The sequence below is a fragment of the Diplotaxodon limnothrissa genome, linkage group LG7 (genome assembly GCF_057381915.1).
Source record: "Diplotaxodon limnothrissa isolate DT_005_m linkage group LG7, D_limnothrissa_male_GT1.1, whole genome shotgun sequence".
Taxonomy (NCBI): Eukaryota; Metazoa; Chordata; class Actinopteri; order Cichliformes; family Cichlidae; genus Diplotaxodon; species Diplotaxodon limnothrissa.
Window position 1 is genome coordinate 67078461 of NC_140602.1, and position 18599 is coordinate 67097059.

The 18599-nt window shown below is 41.4% G+C and overlaps 2 protein-coding genes across 2 annotated transcripts; both read left to right on the forward strand.

The window, feature by feature from the left end:
• The first annotated feature begins 695 nt into the window (after nt 1-695).
• Nucleotides 696-18389, forward strand: fam169b (family with sequence similarity 169 member B). Its single transcript, XM_085358771.1, has 9 exons — nt 696-785; nt 7550-7680; nt 9936-10038; nt 10121-10206; nt 10853-11003; nt 11541-11723; nt 14860-14985; nt 15101-15171; nt 17967-18389. The coding sequence occupies exons 2-9, from the start codon at nt 7555-7557 to the stop codon at nt 18330-18332; spliced, it is 1212 nt and encodes a 403-aa protein (XP_085214897.1). The 5' UTR covers nt 696-785; nt 7550-7554; the 3' UTR covers nt 18333-18389.
• Nucleotides 2858-5526, forward strand: LOC146629643 (uncharacterized). The gene has a single exon (XM_085358770.1). The coding sequence runs from the start codon at nt 2998-3000 to the stop codon at nt 5233-5235; it is 2238 nt and encodes a 745-aa protein (XP_085214896.1). The 5' UTR covers nt 2858-2997; the 3' UTR covers nt 5236-5526.
• Nucleotides 18390-18599: the final 210 nt, after the last annotated feature.

Genomic DNA, 18599 nt, shown 5'->3' on the forward strand with positions numbered 1-18599 from the left:
ACTATATAATAAACTATGTAATATGAAATATGTATAGTCCAGGATGAAGCATTTGTAAAAGACTGAGTCATTTATAATGGAAAATAAATATCACTATATAATATTTTTGCAGCCATTTTTGGGAAGTTAGGGTAAAAACTGTTTTTTCAAGGATTTTCTAAGTGTTAACCTCCTGAGACCCGAACCACCAATGCTGACCTGGGACCTGAAAATGAGAGCCACATATAAGAATATTCGTTTGAAATTTCGATAGGACAGTAACAGTATAATGTCCTCGTAAGTGGATATCAGGCCCTTGCAGAGCAAAATTTAGTATTTTGGTCTAAATAACCCAAAATGTGATGCCCACATATGTGGACGCCAGGTCCTAGGAGGTTAAACAAAAAAAAGTTACAAATTAATAACAGATAGCGAAGATTGACTGTTACTGCAAGATTTTAACATGAGCTAAATAAAAACAATGTCCTTTTGTGCTTGCTTGGTAAAGCGTGTTCTTTTATTCTGAAACCGTCAATGCGCATTTCCCGTCATGCCTGTATTCCATGCCAGTGCTAAATTACATCGCCCAAAGGGTCATCGCCGAAGGTACACTCTGCTGTGATTGGTTAATGGAGTCAGACCGCGAACAATGGCGTGTATTTTTGTAACTCTCTCTGTGACCAGAGGTTGGCGCTCCGGGCCAAAGAAAAGAAGATGTTAGTGGTTGAGTAGGCTCATCAAAGTTACATTTCGGGACTGTAGGGACGTTGCTGATAAGCAATATGTGCTCATCCGGTCCATAGAAAGTAAGTTAACGAAATTAAATAAATTCATGTTCGAGTTTGTTATGAAGCCTTTGTCGTGACGTGTTCTTGTTTGCGTTGCAGTTCAAGGTTCACACAGCTGTTTACAGCACTCAGATTAAAAGCAGCTCAAGCAGCGTATGATCATTTGCAGCCTTTTTATGAAACGATTGAAGTAAACAGTTCTTAGGTTGCTATCTGCTACATTTTGATTTTGTTTCCTTCAGATCCACCGATCAGAGTTGGTTTGATTTGGCTGTGTGAACCGATTGTTTAGCAGAAATCTGCATTACAGTTTTTTACAGACGCTAGGACACATTTCCCAATACTTAGGTCACGTTTGCAAAACTCCTCACACAGTGAGCACAACAGAAGTCTATGTGGGCTAAACTGAGGACCAGTTATCATTGTTTTGGCACAAAATGCATTCAATGACTACATCTCTCAAATTTCATGAATTATCTTCTCACTCAGACACAACAACTGCCAAAAATCTTTGTACGTACAGGACATTTTGCATGTGCTTACATACTGTTTTCAAAACTGTTAAACTTATGGCCAAAACAATAACACAATGCAAAACTTGAAAAGACAGCAAAATTCAACAACAATATTTTATTGAAACATATTTTAAATCTAAAAATGCAGTTTAACCAGCCACAGCTTATTCTCATTGTAGATGAACATCTACACAGGTGTTACTCCTTCAATTTTTCAACTCCTTCAATTCTGGCAGCCAGAAGATTCTTTCCTAGGTGTATTGCCCTAGATGACATAAGATGTGATGTGGATGAGAACCTGTGGCCAAATGGAGAAGACCGAGTAGATTAGCATTACTATTGTATGTGTATCAGTGGATGGTGTGTATACAAATTCTTGTATTTTGGGATTACTTAGTGCAAAAAAATAAAAATACATAAACAAATATTAACGAATTCTGCATGATGTCTGATTCATTCCAGTAACATATACTGAAATTATAAACAGAGATGTGTCCTTGTTTTACACAAGAAAACACTGTGTAATGCTACATGTTGTTAGTGTTTTTTAGGTCATTGTTTTGTGGGTGACAAAGTGTGTTTGTCGGCTGTCAACCTTTGCTAGTGTTCTGGAAGAATGAGTTTATTTGAGACCTGAATGAAGTGTTTTGGTAGTTGTAGTGCATTTTGAATGTGAAATGAACTGCTTTGCCAAGCTGACGGTCAGTTAGGAGGATTGTGTGAAGAGTTTTGCAAAAGTGACCTAAGTCTGTAAAAAAACTGTAACCCTGCGGTTCCCAACCTTTATTGCGCCACGGACCGGTCTATGTCCGACAAGAGTTTCATGGACCAGCCTTTAAGGTGTCGCGGATAAATACAACAAAATAAAACCAGTACCGGTACCAGAAAACAAGAAAATTTATTCATAACACATGGGAAAAGACCCAGGGAAACCAAGTTAACGATAAAAAATAAATAATAAATAAAACCCCTAAATTTCACACTCGAGCCTCAACTCTCGCGGCCCGCTACCAAACGACTCACGGGCCAGTACCGGTCCGTGGCCCGGGGACTGGGGACCGTTGCATTAACTTATGCGCCGATTTTACCGGGAGGACCGGACAGCTTGTGCGGACTCATAATTCATTCTCTCGTGTATTTGCAGTGTTAAATAAAAATATATAATTCCCTATATTCCTATCTATTCTTGACATTGAAGCTTTACTCTTCTTGATATTGTGACAAAATACTCTTGGGTTAACCACGAGCTTTCTAAAAACTTGCATATAACAATTGTGCACCATTCATTCCTCATCTTTGCTGCCCATCATTACAACTTTGCTAATGATGGGCAGCAGGTTAGTGTCATGATGTCACCTCAGACATAGTCAAAAGCCCTGTTAACGTAGCTGCTTCTCGCCGGGTGCGGTGGCGCGTGCCTGTAATCCAAGCTACCGGGAGGCTGAGGTTGGAGGATCGTTTGAGCTCACGAGCTCTGAGCTGCAGCAGGCTATGTCGATTAACACAAAATAATTATCCTCATTCAAAAGTCATGTAAGAACCTCATTGGCTTACGGAATGTTGATGTTATTTAAAAAATTCATACAAAAACATGACCTCATTCTAGAATGTCATGTGACAACCTCATTGGCTTATGGAATTGTGATGTCACAGGCTTCTGAATCCATAAATAGGGGTGAGGAGGTACAACTTTCAGTCCGTTATTTGCAGCACTTATGTTAGCAGCATTCAAACGTTCACCAGTAAAGCATTTTCAAACATCTGGATACTTTTCGTACTCACGGTATACAGACTCCAACATGTCTCAGAAAGAGCAAGAAAGACAAGAAGCTGACCCCAGCTCTATTCCATGGTATGAGTCCCTAGACCCTTACATCAGCTCTCTTCCTTGGGATGAACAGGTGGAATTAGAGGAAAAGCGATTGGAAGAAATGGAGAAGGAAAATCTCATGAACAGAGAAAAGATTAAGATCCTGACAGAAGAAAATGAGAGAAAGAGCGCTGAATTAGAAAAATTATCCTACCAGCTTCAGGAAAGGGAAGGTATTATTGAGGAGAAACAATGGGCTCTCCAAGATAAGAAGAATCACGAGCTCCAAGAAAAGCTTGATGAAGCTCTAGAAAAAATTAAAGATCTGCTCCAAAATGAGAAAAAAGAGAGCATTAAAGGGGATAAAATGCTCAAGAAGAATCAGGAGCTCCAAGAAAAGCTTGATGGAGCTCTGGAAAAAAATAAAGATCTGCTCCAAAAGGAGAAAAAAGAGAGCATAAAACAGGAAAACATGGTCAAGAAGAATCAGGAGCTCCAAGAGAAGCTTGACGAAGCTCTGGAAAAACTGAAGGAAATCCACCAAGAAGAGAAGCAACAGTCCACACAGCAGAGAGACATGCAGAGCAAACTCCAAGCCATGGAGGAAAAATACAAAGCGCTGCAGGTGAAACATGACAAAACTCTGCACAAAAGTCAACAGTTGCTTCAAGACAAGAAGCAAATGGAAATGAAACAGAAGGAAATTGACTCCAAGCTTGACGAGATGGAGGAAAAACACAGATCGCTCCAAATCAAGCTTGAGAAAACAGTGCACAGAAATAAAGAGTTCATTCAAGAGAGAGAGCAACAAGAAATGCTGGAGAAAGAAACAGACTCCCAGCTTGAAGTCTTGGAGGAAAAACTGAAAATGCTGCAACTAACTCTTGAGGAAACACTGCTCAAAAATAAAGAGCTGCTTCAAGAAAAAGACCAACAGAAAATACATCAGGAAGAAATGGATTGCAAGCTGAGGAACATCGAGAAACAAAATGAAGGCTTGCAAGTGATGCTTGATGAAGCTCTGGAGAGAAATAAAGAGTTTCTGCACGAGAAAGACCAACAGAAAATAAAAAAGGAAGAAATGGATTGCAAGCTGAGGCACATCAAGAAACAGAATGAAGGCTTGCAAGTGATGCTTGATGAAGCTCTGGAGAGAAATAAAGAGTTTCTTCACAAGATAGACCAACAGAAAATAAAAAAGGAAGAAATGGATTGCAAGCTGAGGAACATTGAGAAACAAAATGAAGGCTTGCGAGTAATGCTTGATGAAGCTCTGGAGAGAAATAAGGAGAACCTCCAAGAAAAGAAACAAGAGCCCGTAGAGCAGAGAGACCTGCAGAGCAAACTCCAAGCCATGGAGGAAAAATACAAAGCGCTGCAGGTGAAACATGACAAAACTCTGCACAAAAGTCAACAGTTGCTTCAAGACAAGAAGAAACTGGAAATGAAACAGAAAGAAATGGACTCCAAGCTTGACGAGATGGAGGAAAAACACAGATCGCTCCAAATCAGGCTTGATAAAAAAGTGCACGGAAATAAAGAGCTTCTTCAAGAAAAAGACCAACAGAAAATACAACAGGAAGAAGAAAAACTTCATCTCCAGAGGAAAAATCAAGCACTCCAAGAATTGTATAACGAAACAAAGTACAAATCAACTGTACTGGAAGAAGAAAAGAAAAAGCTGGAAAAACAATGCTCAGCGATGCAGAGTAGCATCAATGAGATGCTGAGAAAAAATACCGAACTTGAGGAACTTTCTAAGACCTTGAAGTACAAAAACACTGAAATCCAGGCGCAAAAGCAAGAACAACAGAAAACACATAAAGACCTGCAGTGTAGACTTCAAGAAATCCAGAAGAGAAACCAGCAGCTGGAAGACATGCACACAGATGTGCACAAGGCAAAGCGAATAGAGGAGGCAATAGTTAAAGAACTGAAAGACAAGCTTAAAGAAAAACAAGAACAATTAGAAGACATGGTGAAAAGATGCAACAAACTTGAGAAAGAAAACGCAGAAACAATCGATGAGCTGAAAACCCTCATCATTGAGAAAAAAGTGCTGGTGGAAGAGTATCTGAAAAAGAAGAAAAAACGCTTCCACTGGTTCTGGAGGAGGGGCACTGCTGCTTCTCACCTGATGTAACCTCGTCTTCCTCCACCTCTATTCCATCTTCATTTCCCCCCTTCCCCTCCCTCCTTTTTCTTTTTTCACCCTCACCCCCCGACCAGTCCCGGCAGTTGACTGCCCCCTCCTGAGCCTGGTTCTGCCATAGGTTTCTCCTTTAGGTGTCTTTCACTTTAAAAGGAGTTTTTCCTATCCACTGTCGCCTGCTGCTTGCTCAGAGGGGATTGTTGGGGTTTTCTCTCATCTCTCTCTTTCATTCTTTCTATCCTTTCCCCCCCTTCTGCCTTTTCCTTTACCCAATAAACACAATTGCCCACATTTTACATTTGTTTGAAAAATGTCTTCATTCAACAATAATTCATCTTAGGTATAAAAACAAGAAATAGGTAATAGCTGCATGTGTGTTTGTGTGTGTGCATAATATACATACTTGTTTCCCAGAAAGATTTAATACTAGATGGATAGAGACCAGGGACGTGCAGAGGGGGGGGGGCTAGAGGGGCTTGAGCACCCGCCCCTTTCCTGATGAGTGCCCAAAGTGCCCTTTTGTTGAGGCAACTTTTAAATTTTTTTTATTTATTTATTTATTTATTTTATGTGTGTGTGCGTGCGGAGTCCTGTCTGTGCCCCTCAACAATAATATTTAACTATTAATCATAGTTTTGCTAAATAAAAGGATCTGGCTTGCATCAGTCACATGATCACATTTAACCAATGATCGCCCTCGACGGCAGAACGCGCTGGTTACGAGCCGGGAACGAGCTCACAAAGAGCACGCGCATTTGTTGCGGTCCGGAGCTGTAGGAGAAACACAAGTTAACTCAGAGACACAGACTGATGCGACAAACCCAGTAAGTAGGTGTACAGCGCACACTGTAGTGTGTAGCACACAGGAGTATTAGCTTATTACATACACGTTGGTAAGCTGTCTTGTTGCAACTGACGAACTGAAACAAACGAGCGTGCTGTGTGTGCAACAGCGCGACAAACATTACCTGTCCTTTTATTAACTGCACAAGTAGTGCTGGTCATAGCTGCTGGCTACCTGTGTAAGGCTGTCATGGGTCTGTAGCTCTGTCACCGTTTTAGGGAACATATTTAGTTTTAAAGTAAGTTTCTGGGCATTTCCTGCCTTTCTGGAGGGATTATATTTCACTAAAAAACGATCTAATATGCATGTCCACATAATAATTATTATAATTATAATATATTAAAAAACACAAGCTGTATTTTAAAGAACATACATTAAGAAGCAGATTATATTAGATTTATATTTTAAATAAGACAAAAGTTGGATTTTACAGCAGTAAAATGATTGTATCTCTACAGTTTAAAGATGTAATAAGCTTTGCCCCTGCACAGAGTGGATAGTGAAACAAATGGAATCATCATAAATACATTATTTCATATTTATTACTTCCCCCTCCTCATTGCTTTATTATTGTAGCTCTAGTAATAAATAATAATGTAAGGATGCCCATAGTATATACAGTATTCTGAAGAAGGTCTAAAATGTCACTGTGTGTGCATGTGTGTGTTTTATTTAGCTGGATTTAAAAAAATATTACTCATGATATAACATTGTGCAGACATGGCTGGTAAGGACATGAGGAGGAAACAGTAGGAGCTGTATGAGGCTACTAAAGGCAGGGCTATAACATTTTGCTGTCATCATTTTATTATAGATTAAGTGCAAGAGTTGTTAGGTGTGGATAATTAGATTATAGTTTATTGCAATAGCAAGTTGTGCCTTGTTCTCAGATAGACAGCAAGTGGAGAGTGATATATGAAATGATGGGAAGGAAGGAAGAAGAGAAGCAAAGAGTGATTCACAGGCAGAGCCGAGTTTATGTCACAGTTTTTCGTTGCCTTATGGTTCCAAGCGCTGTCACCAATCTTTGCATTTTGTTATTATCTCATGAAACTTGTTTAATCAGCTACCATCTCTCCTGTGGACTTTTTAATGTCTACAGTCTCAGATCAACACAGCCCTGCCCTTCCCATATTAGATTCTTGATGAATGTGTGTTGTTGTTATTCAGCATGGTTCAATGTGCCCCTTTTTAACTTTGAGCACCCGCCCCTTTAAACCTCTCTGCACGTCCCTGATAGAGACAGGTTTTAAAGACTAGAAATGAAAACATGTGAGTCCTGTCTTTAAATGAAGGGGACGCAGCTTTAAAGATTAACCGTTTTAAAGACAATCTGGTGGTCGCACACGGGAGAATACTAATGTAATCAGATCCATAAAGTCAAGACTCACGTTTTGTTTCTATTTTTTGTATCTTGTGTAAATGCGTAAGTACATCTTAAACATCTGTATCCTCTCCAAGAGGCCATGTACCCTGTAGACCTGCCATCTGTGGATCACAATGACCTGACATCTGCGTCTGAACAGTACATGTCCTCTCTGGAGTCCAGCCCCTGTGATAATGAGTGGTTTCAGTCATCGCAGACCTCAAAGGTACCTAACCACATTTGGGTGACTGATTATTATTGCAAATAATACAGGGAGTGCAGAATTATTAGGCAAGTTGTATTTTTGAGGAATAATTTTATTATTGAACAACAACCATGTTCTCAGTGAACCCAAAAAACTCATTAATATCAAAGCTGAATGTTTTTGGAAGTAGTTTTTAGTTTGTTTGTAGTTTTAGCTATTTTAGGGGGATATCTGTGTGTGCAGGTGACTATTACTGTGCAGAATTATTAGGCAACTTAACAAAAAACAAATATATACCCATTTCAATGATTTATTTTTACCAGTGAAACCAATATAACATCTCCACATTCACAAATATACATTTCTGACATTCAAAAACAAAACAAAAACAAATCAGCGACCAATATAGCCACCTTTCTTTGCAAGGACACTCAAAAGCCTGCCATCCATGGATTCTGTCAGTGTTCTGATCTGTTCACCATCAACATTGCGTGCAGCAGCAACCACAGCCTCCCAGACACTGTTCAGAGAGGTGTACTGTTTTCCCTCCTTGTAAATCTCACATTTGATGATGGACCACAGGTTCTCGATGGGGTTCAGATCAGGTGAACAAGGTGGCCATGTCATTAGTTTTTCTTCTTTTATACCCTTTCTTGCCAGCCACGCTGTGGAGTACTTGGACGCGTGTGATGGAGCATTGTCCTGCATGAAAATCATGTTTTTCTTGAAGGATGCAGACTTCTTCCTGTACCACTGCTTGAAGAAGGTGTCTTCCAGAAACTGGCAGTAGGACTGGGAGTTGAGCTTGACTCCATCCTCAACCCGAAAAGGCCCCACAAGCTCATCTTTGATGATACCAGCCCAAACCAGTACTCCACCTCCACCTTGCTGGCGTCTGAGTGGGACTGGAGCTCTCTGCCCTTTACCAATCCAGCCACGGGCCCATCCATCTGGCCCATCAAGACTCACTCTCATTTCATCAGTCCATAAAACCTTAGAAAAACCAATCTTGAGATATTTCTTGGCCCAGTCTTGACGTTTCAGCTTGTGTGTCTTGTTCAGTGGTGGTCGTCTTTCAGCCTTTCTTACCTTGGCCATGTCTCTGAGTATTGCACACCTTGTGCTTTTGGGCACTCCAGTGATGTTGCAGCTTTGAAATATGGCCAAACTGGTGGCAAGTGGCATCTTGGCAGCTGCACGCTTGACTTTTCTCAGTTCATGGGCAGTTATTTTGCGCCTTGGTTTTTCCACACGCTTCTTGCGACCCTGTTGACTATTTTGAATGAAACGCTTGATTGTTCGATGATCACGCTTCAGAAGCTTTGCAATTTTGAGACTGCTGCATCCCTCTGCAAGATATCTCACTATTTTTGACTTTTCTGAGCCTGTCAAGTCCTTCTTTTGACCCATTTTGCCAAAGGAAAGGACGTTGCCTAATAATTATGCACACCTGATATAGGGTGTTGATGTCATTAGACCACACCCCTTCTCATTACAGAGATGCACATCACCTAATATGCTTAATTGGTAGTAGGCTTTCGAGCCTGTACAGCTTGGAGTAAGGCAACATGCATGAAGAGGATGATGTGGACAAAATACTCATTTGCCTAATAATTCTGCACTCCCTGTTTATTCTTCAAGGTCTGCTGTAAATGAAATTATGTTTGCAGTTATTCACACGGACTTGTTTATTTAGTCTACAGTAAAATCTAGAAAAATCTCAGCTAACCATAAACAGCTTCACATTCTTAAATCAAGAGCCTAAAATCTTTTAGCATCCATATTATCCATTAACTGTGTTCTCCTAGTAACTCGAAATGTAACTTTATCGTCTACATTTCAAGTTATTTTCTCAAAACTTTGAGTTAGTAAGTGTAAACTTTGAAATCTTATGTAGATGTAGGTTTCTTCCTGTTAAAAGGGAGTTTTTCCTTCCCTCTGTCACCAACTGCATGCTCATAAGGGATCGTCTCATTGTTCTCTGTATTATTGTCGAGTCTTTGCCTTACAATTTGAAGCGCCTTGAGGTGACTGTTGTGATTTGGCGCTATATAAATACAACAGAGTTGGATGTAATAACACCTAATCATGCATATGTTTTGGTATTGAAATACACAACAGATCTTTTAAAGCATTAAACTTAACTTGTTTTGGCGTGCAGATGCCCTGAATTAACTCTCTGTGTGGTTACTGTGACTCTCGAACGGGAACTATGGTGGAAGTGTTTTTACCACCTTACCAACATTTGGCTTGATGTTATCTTCCTGTCTGCTCAGGTGGCAATAACGGCAACAAATGTGAGCCAGCTGCAGCTGTTTGAGGATGGCCAGCCTGCCTGCGCGGTGCTGGCACTGCACCCTTCGGATGATCAAACACAAGGTTTGGGTTCAGCACGCTGCTCTGTGAGATGTTCCAGCCTCAGACACAGACTGACGCTCTCTGCTCTGATGTTACCTTCCAGTGGTCAGCCTATACCTGCACGGGAAGTGGTGGCTTTTGGATGACGTCTTGCGAACGTCAAGCAAATCCAGAAGTGGTTTGGTGTCGGTAACTGTGTTAAAGTACATTTGTCTAGACACTATGTCACTTCATGGCTCGTACACAGGTGTGAACAGTGAGAGAATAAATCAGTCTACTCATGACAAGAATCATCTCAAGATTGCATTGTAGGTGTGGTCGGTAGCAGCTTATGCAGCGGGTTTGCGGGAGAAACTCGGGAGAATTTTCTCCAACCACGTCATCTCAGTGTACTTCAGACTCAGCAATATGGTGACGTGCAAGATAAAAATAGTGGTCAACGACCCTCAGGACCACCTCTAGAGGTGACAGCCCCCATTAGGAATAAAATACCTGACACAGTCCACTATTTGTTTTTAGAACTGAAGAAGCCTCTTGAATTCGAGGTGAAATGTCTTAACAAACTTAAAGAAGTCAAGTTGCCTTCTTTTTTTTCAAGTCTTAAGACATACATAAATACAACCATAAATACATACAACCAAGCTGTGCAGTGGAGTGTGAAGCTGGAAAACGCATGAACCTATGTTATACTGGCTTTTGAAGCTTGCCATAGTTTTACAGGCTTCAGGTGTAAATTCACAGAAAAAGTCTGTTCTATCAATTTCTAAATGAAGATTTGCTGAATCGTTAATCTACCAGAGCCGACTGTCTGGAAACTTCTGCATGTTGTCCGCAGGTCCAGTCTGTTATGGAGAGGGTGATTGTATTTCTGCTCAGTCAGATAATGGAGAGGCCTTCACTGTTCTCCCTGCATCCTCCCAAAGAGAGCTGCAAAGTGCTGTGGAAAGACAACCAGGCGGTCGGCTTTTACACCGTGAAGCACAAAGGTGGGCAGAGGAGGATGAGAGTGATTGGCAAACAGGGTATCAGTGAACATACACATCTGCAGGTTGCGATTTATATTTTGTGTATGTCCAGCAGGAGTTTGGACAAATGTGAAGAAAGCTGCAAAGTTAAGGGCAGAAGACTGGCTTGAGTCGGATTGAAACTTTAATTAAGTCAGAAACAGCATGAAATTAGGAGCTGGGTGGAGGCGGGCTGCAAAGTGGCCTGCAGATGTGCAGCAAGTGTGGATGATCTAAAATATCTTATATGAGATAGATGAGTTGGATGTGAATTTGCATCAGATGATCTTCCAGGACCGAGCAATTCCTCAATTTTCTGATCACATCCAGGCCTAACTAATCACGCCAAGATGACTATTAGGAAGGTGTTCACTTTGAAGCTTCACAAATCTCTTTCTATGGATAAATCATACCCTCTGTTGTCCTTCTATTTGAAGGAGTTACACTGACTTAGCTTTTCAGACCTGGAAGCTACATCCACCTCTTAAATGCAATCCATGTCCTCCTCTGCTGTTTCAGGGAGTCTGTGTGACGGCTGGAGCAGCTGCTGTTACCTGCTGCCTGTTCTGGACACTGTGCTGGTGAGGAGGAGCTGCAGGAGGAGAGGCTTCGGCCTTCAGATGCTGGAGGATTTCTGCTCCTCCTTCTCTACGGAGGAGTTTCTGGGAGTCAGCTCTCCATTATCCCCCAGCATGGCTGCAGGTCAGCTCGGGTCCTTCTTTGACCTGTTTGTATACTTGTTTCTTTAGGTCTCTGTCAGACAGTTTGCTGTATCTGGTCAAGGAACTGCATGTTTTCTTCGCTTTTGTTCAATAGAAATGTTCAGTAGACTCACGCACTAATGATCTAGTTATAGCTAAAAGCTGATCACACACCTGTACATCATGACGCAAAAAAATGTAATAGGTTTTTTTTAATAGTGGAATTTGCATTTCCCAAGTGAAACACACAGAAATCCAAGATGACGCTGACTGTAACTGGAAACAGAGGTGAACTTGATGATTTAGCCCCTCATTTAAATGAAAGGCATTTGGTCAACCAATGAGTGTTTCATTTGAAGTTTTTTGTCGTCGCTTTTCCCAGAGTGTCTCCTGGTGAGATGTGCCCGGCAGGTGTCAGGATACTCTACTGTTTTTGTTATTATACCTTGGCGCTAAGCACGGGTGACCGTAACAATCACCATATTAAAGCGTATGGTGGCACATAACTGTTATAATCGTGTCTCTTGGGTCCCAGCAGTGGTTGTGGATGTGGAGTCTGAATGGTTGGCTCAGAGGTCGCCTGAAACAGCCGATTGGTATCAAAGAGTTTTGCTGAAGTTTTGCAGCTTCACAGAAGCAGAAACTTGGGTTTGGAAAAGTCTGAGGAGACCATGGAGAACAGATTTTTTAGCTGGCCTCATGAAAGTTCTGGCAAGCTGTCCGGCAGCTCAGGAAAGGAAAGCAGGGCTGGGCTCAGGCTCGGTCAGGGATAAAAACTGCTGTCCAGAACTAAAGATATTGTCAGGCGCTGGAAAGAACACTTAAGGAACACTTGAATCTGACCAAAACGTCCTTTTTGAAGGAGAGAGAGCCTGAACACTCATGGGAAGACTCACTAATTGCTTCATTTCACTGATTAATGACAATGGTTTTTACAAGGTTACACAGATCTCCTTTAAAGTGCCAGATTAAGGTGATATAGACCATTTTTCCAAAGCTCATTGTGTGCAAAGCGTTGTTTCCCAGACTTTTGCTGCTTTCTTTTATTCCTTTTTTTCCCAAACTCTTTTTATTTTTCAGAATCACAGCAAATTACAGTACAACAACAGAGTGATTGCACACCATGTAAAAAAGACAAAAAAGACTTAGCTGTGCCCAAAAGTGCCGGTCAAAGTGACATTGTGGCTATACATGTAAAAGAAACCTAACCATGTCATAAACGCGGTCCCCACAGCAAACCACAGAGTGGAGACAGTACGGGATATCCACAGCAACTCAAGATTATCTTTGGTAGAAAAAACAGAATAATAATAGAGTACCTCATGACCAAAAGAAGTCAGGAGTGAACAAAAATAAAACAAAATAAAAGCAGTAGAGTAGCATAGAACCAAGTACAATAAAATAGGGACAGCCAGATTCACAGTGGTATATCACAGAACTGCTGTCATGGTCCTGGGTCGGTGACCCAGCGCTTTAAGTTTATTATTATCATTTTCTAGTTTATTATTATGATGATGATTATTGTTTGAGTTCTATGTGTTATATTCGGTCTGCCTCTGAGTCTGTATCTCTGTCTGTCTATGGTGTCACCCCGTCTGTTTGTGAATCTGTCTGTATGACAGTATGTTTGCACTGAAGCACCGCAGCAATTTCCTAATGTTGTAAACCTGCTCAACATTTGGCAATAAAACCCTTTCTGATTCTGATTCTGTCTGTTCAGTTCAGCGTCTTGTCTGGTTCCCTGTGTCTGAGTTTCCTGTTTTATTGTGAAGGTCTGTGTCTTATGTGAGTGTGCTCAGTTTACGTTTCCCCTGTCTCGTCAGCTGTGATTTCTCCCAGGTGTGTTCCCCTCCTGTCTCTCATCCCTTGATTACTGCCATCTGTGTATTTAAGCCCTGTGTTTCTCTGTGTCAGTGTCGCGTTGTACTCTCAACTAGCTGTGTATTTTGCGTCTCTAGTGTTTAGTCACCTGCTCCAGTTTAGTGTTTCAGTCCTCAGTTCCTCTGTTATGACCTTTGTTTGTCTTTTAGTGAGTTTATTTAGTACGAGGTTTCTCCCAGCAATAAAGCTGCGCTTTAAGTCCCACTTCCGTGTCTGAGTTCTGCATTTTGGGTCCACCACTCCTGCTTGCCTGCCTGCCACACAGCCAACCATGACAACTGCACTGTTTCTACATTGTTGAAAAAGGGTTTCCATGAATTCAGAAATATTGCCGTTGACCCACATAGAGTATGTTTTACCGTTTCCACATTGCTAAAAAGAACACCTGTAATCCAGGCCTCAGAGAGAGGAGGGTGACTGACTTCCACTGGAGCAAAATCAGACATCTGGCCAAAAGAGTTAAAAAAGCCACGAAATCTGTCAACGCTAGCAAAGCAGTCTCACCAGGTGTCACAGCAAAGACCGACACATTTAGATCTAAGTGCTCCTGAAGTACCTCTAGTAAGGCAGGGACAGGACCACAACATCAGTGAGGCGTGGGCTTGTTTGCATCTATCACAGACAGGATCAGCATCAGGGTAGATTTTGGAAAGTGCGAGTTTTCACCAGTGGGTGTGGTGCAGCACTTTGCACTGGACCAGTGTATGCCCGGCACTAATAGATGACGAGTGGACCCGGAAGAGTATATCCTCCCAAAAGTCCTGGGTGATTTCCTTACCAAGGTCCTGCTCCCAAAGCGACTGAATAGTTAACACTGGGACACTCCGGAGATAAAGGATTCTTCATAGCTGCATGAAGCAGCACCGTTTTAATTTGGAGGTGGACGCAAAAGAGTCTCAATGAGTGGGGTTAAAGGCTGAGAGGGAAAATGAGGTGTCATCCCTCGAATAAAGCTACAGACCTGTGGGTACCCAAAAAAGTGGGTTTCATTGTTCAAGTTGTTCAAAGGAAGAGAAAATGCCCTTAGAATAGATCATTAAATGATTTTATACCCAAAGTAGACAACAGGGCAAAGCTTCCATCCCGTGGTGAAGCCTTAAAAACATGGTTCCTACAGGTTGCAAAGAAAAAATCTGCAGGACAAAATGCTGTCTTGGATTTCTAAGCGCATTCAGCCTCATTATCTACTCATATAATCACTCAGACTTATCCATGCTCCAACAGAAATACAACAAAACATGTGTTTGTGTGTTCAGTGTTCAAAAGGTTCCTGCAGAAGCACCAGCAGTATCGAGAGCGTCTGTACGAGGTGGAAGCTCCAGGGGGCTGGACTCAACGACGAAACATCTGGCTTAACATTCTGCTCGGACGCTACTGCCTCGGTAAACATTGGTTTGTTTTTTATGGGTTTAAGAATATTTTCAGATTTATATTGAATTGCTAACGTGGGAATGTCTTGAAGACGGCACGTGTCCTTATCTGACTCACATCTTTTAGGTACTGATAAGGAGAGCAGCCCAATATCAGGAGAAACACAGAGAAATGCACTCAAGGACTCCTTTCACAAGGTAAGAATGTCAGGCTACGTCCACACTAGCCTGGGTGAATTTGAAAATGGCGTCTGAAAACGCTCCGCCTCCACACTATCGTTTTCATTTGTTTTCACAGAAATGCTTGCGTTTCAGTACTGCGCATGCGTGATACGCAAGACGATTCGACCTGCCTTAAATCCATCTGCTGTTTATTTACTTTTCAGCTCTTTGAAACGTTGCAGCAAAACGTTGAGGAAAAGCACCGAGTTTTTTAAATGGACCAACAATGAGACGGAGTTATTGCTGCGAGTAACACAAAAGTACAAAGTTGTAAAAGAGAGTGAGAATTAAAGAATTTGAAGAAAAGCTCTCTGGAGCACGTACAGACTGATATTAACCTTTAATAGGGCTGTCAAAATTGAGCGCAAGCAAAACAACTGCTGTATAATGCCCTCTGCTATCTTAGTTTAATTGGTCACATGACTGCATCACATGACTAACATGCGTCATCGTTTTCGAAAAGGCTCCAAGTTCGCTGTCAACACTGCGACGCGAAAACATTTTCCCAAATGTATCCACTTTGGAGAGCGTTTTCAAAACGCTGCGTTTTCCTTGACCGAAAACGCCGTCTCAGTGTGGACGGAAGGCCAAAATGATGCGTTTTCAAACCAAAACTTATTAGTGTGGACATGGCCTCAGTTTCTCCACGATTACACTGAAAAACATCTTCAGCCAACTTAGACTGAAACAGCTACTCGTCACACACTTCACATTCATGGCCAGAGATCAGTACTGCCCACAGTAACGCGTTACTTGTAACTCAGACACATGGTTCTTAAAATAAGTAATCAGTAAAGTAACAGGATTACTTTTTTGGGGAAGTAATCAGTAATTAGTTACTGATTACTTTTTTCAAGTAACTTGACCAACACTGTTCATGGCTATATCAAGAGCTTGTTGAAGCCGGCGTTTTCATTGAAAACTTTAATTTCAGCTGATGGCTGTTCGAGGCTCCTCTGAGGTTTATAGTTTTGAAAATGAATGGATGAAAGTAAATACGTCCAGTAAGGCTTAGTTTGATATTTTATAGTTTTATTAACAGTGAATTTACCTGTTTTACTGACTATTCTAGTGTTGCTAAGGAGATCTTAATGTCTAATTAGTTTCCCAGAGAAATGTTGTAATTTGCAGCAATGATGACCCACTACTGATTTGGTATGACCAGAATAATATTCTGGTGTGTCGACAGCTGCAGACATTTGGGACTCGTAGTCATTCCTGTTACACTTCCATGGAGTCCACCTGAAGGGTGCTTGCATAGTTTGTGCGTTGTAATGTCTCCGTGAAAGAGTCTCTGATGACAAATTTCCATCTCTCTGCCCAACGGGGATCCAAGCAGACCCTCATGGACACGAAACATCACACGGTACACTTAGAAGACGATTCCATGAGATTTTGTAATTGTTGCAGTTTAGTGTATCGAGTGCTTGACTTTATGATTGATTTTGGACTTGTTATGATCTGTATGGCCTCACGTTTAGATTTAGGTGCTACATGTTCTTGCTCTCTGAGGAATTGTTGGGTTTCACCTCACAATACTGTGAGGCGCTTTGTTCTACCACTGAGCCTCACTAGAAGGCTAAAATAGCGCGTCTGGCTTTAACAACGGAAGCACAGTTATTTTGGGGACCGCTCTCAGACCTACTGCTTTAAACAGAAGAGGATGTGAAAACAAGCCTCTGACTTTTCTACTTTCACGGTCACCAGAGGATGAATGTCATCGACTGTACTGATCACTTGAGATGAAATCAAGATTATTAATATTTCAAAGCTTTCAGTGCTTTTATAGATTGATCTGAAACTGAATTATATGTGCAAGTGTCAGTGAGGAGAATCACACTGAGTCACTTGGTGGCACTATGAAAGCAGAGTGACTAATCCCAGACCTTCAGACTTTAAACAATGTGAAACCAGACATAGACTTGTGGGTTTTCACCTTTTTGTCTGTCAGCTCTTGACCCAAATATGTAATATGCTTTGAGATTGCATGTATCAAGAACTGGCATGTTCAACACAGTGCAGTGAAATGAGTTCCAGTACGGCTGAGTGTGTAAATTTGCACACTTTTTTCCTTTACCTGATTCTGTTAAAAAGTAGCAGCGCATTGGCCGGGAATTGGCCCTGCGTCTCCTGCATCTACCACTGAACCACCAATGCCACGTCCTGTCACTGCTACAGGGCCAGATGCTTGCTGGCTAAAAGCCCTGCATCTCTTTTGGCACATTTGAGATATTAAACGTCAAACAAGCTACCAGCTCATGGCTCAGAAAATGATTTTATGATATTTTGCATTGACAATCAGGGCCGCGTATGATTCTTCGAGATGATATCATACTATGTTCTTGCTCTAGGAACAAATGCTATGTTCCTCCCAATAATCTTACCATATGCTGTGAGATGACATTATTATTATCTGGTATTATACGACGTCCATATGAGAGTCCTGCTATCTATTTTATCTTCTCTTACAATGTAACTTTATAGAGACCAGCATATATGTCAATAACAGAGTGAGAGTTACCAGCAGTAGGAGGTTCACACCATAAGCTTCAAACTTGTGTAAACCACACATCAAATTGTGGCACAGAAAATGCTTTCGTGAGATTTTGTATTGACGTTCATGCCCCCCGAGAATGTTTCTCACCCACTTCAGAGGGTTTGTGGATTTTTGTTCTCATGTTGTGACTCTTTGTAGTTTTTTTTTTAATGTCTCCTGTAGCTATTTTGTGTAAGCAGCAATAATTTATCCAATTCTGTTTATCTCCATGCAGACTTGTATACTGGACCTGGGCACACTGGGAAGCACTGGTGTAAACACCGCAGTGGTGTTGGACTCTGCTGAACAGCAATTTAAATCATGTGAGCCAAGCCAAGGAAGATGGTCCCTGAGCAGCGAGCTCCCTGGAACAGGATGTAGCCCTGCAGCCCAAACTATCCATGTGCAATCTGGACCTCCCACCCGGCTCCTAAACACAGCACAGGCTTTGAAATCCAAGGCTTCCAAATCTACAAAGCACCACAGACAGGAACCAGAGGACATGCAGAAAATTCCCAAACGAGCCAGAAGTGAGTTGAAACATGTACACACAAAGACTGCATTCAGCAGCAGAGCCCGCAGAGAATGTTCGGACACTTAACCGAAACCATATCCACATTCATTTAGGTGACTTTGTGTTCTTTCCATCAAATCAAAGTGAGTTTTGAATGAACAGCAGACTGCATGTACCTAAACATGCACAATAAACCTTTTTGTGTGTCTTTGTAGTATCGTGTTTCTTTGTGGCTACTTAATAGTGTTTGTGCTAAATAAAAACCATGTGTCTGAGTTATTGATTTTTGCCTTCAAACATAAATACATCCACACAGATTATTATTAGAGTATAGCATATGCATTTGCTCCGTGG

What these genes read in the sequence shown, in the direction of transcription:
- LOC146629643 (XM_085358770.1), top strand. Translation starts at nt 2,998, where the DNA reads ATGTTAGCAGCATTCAAACGTTCACCAGTAAAGCATTTTCAAACATCT.
- fam169b (XM_085358771.1), top strand. Translation starts at nt 7,555, where the DNA reads ATGTACCCTGTAGACCTGCCATCTGTGGATCACAATGACCTGACATCT. An exon ending in TTACACCGTGAAGCACAAAG is followed by an intron (nt 11,004 to 11,540) that starts GTGGGCAGAGGA and finishes CTGCTGTTTCAG; the next exon opens with GGAGTCTGTGTGACGGCTGG. An exon ending in ATCCCCCAGCATGGCTGCAG is followed by an intron (nt 11,724 to 14,859) that starts GTCAGCTCGGGT and finishes TTGTGTGTTCAG; the next exon opens with TGTTCAAAAGGTTCCTGCAG.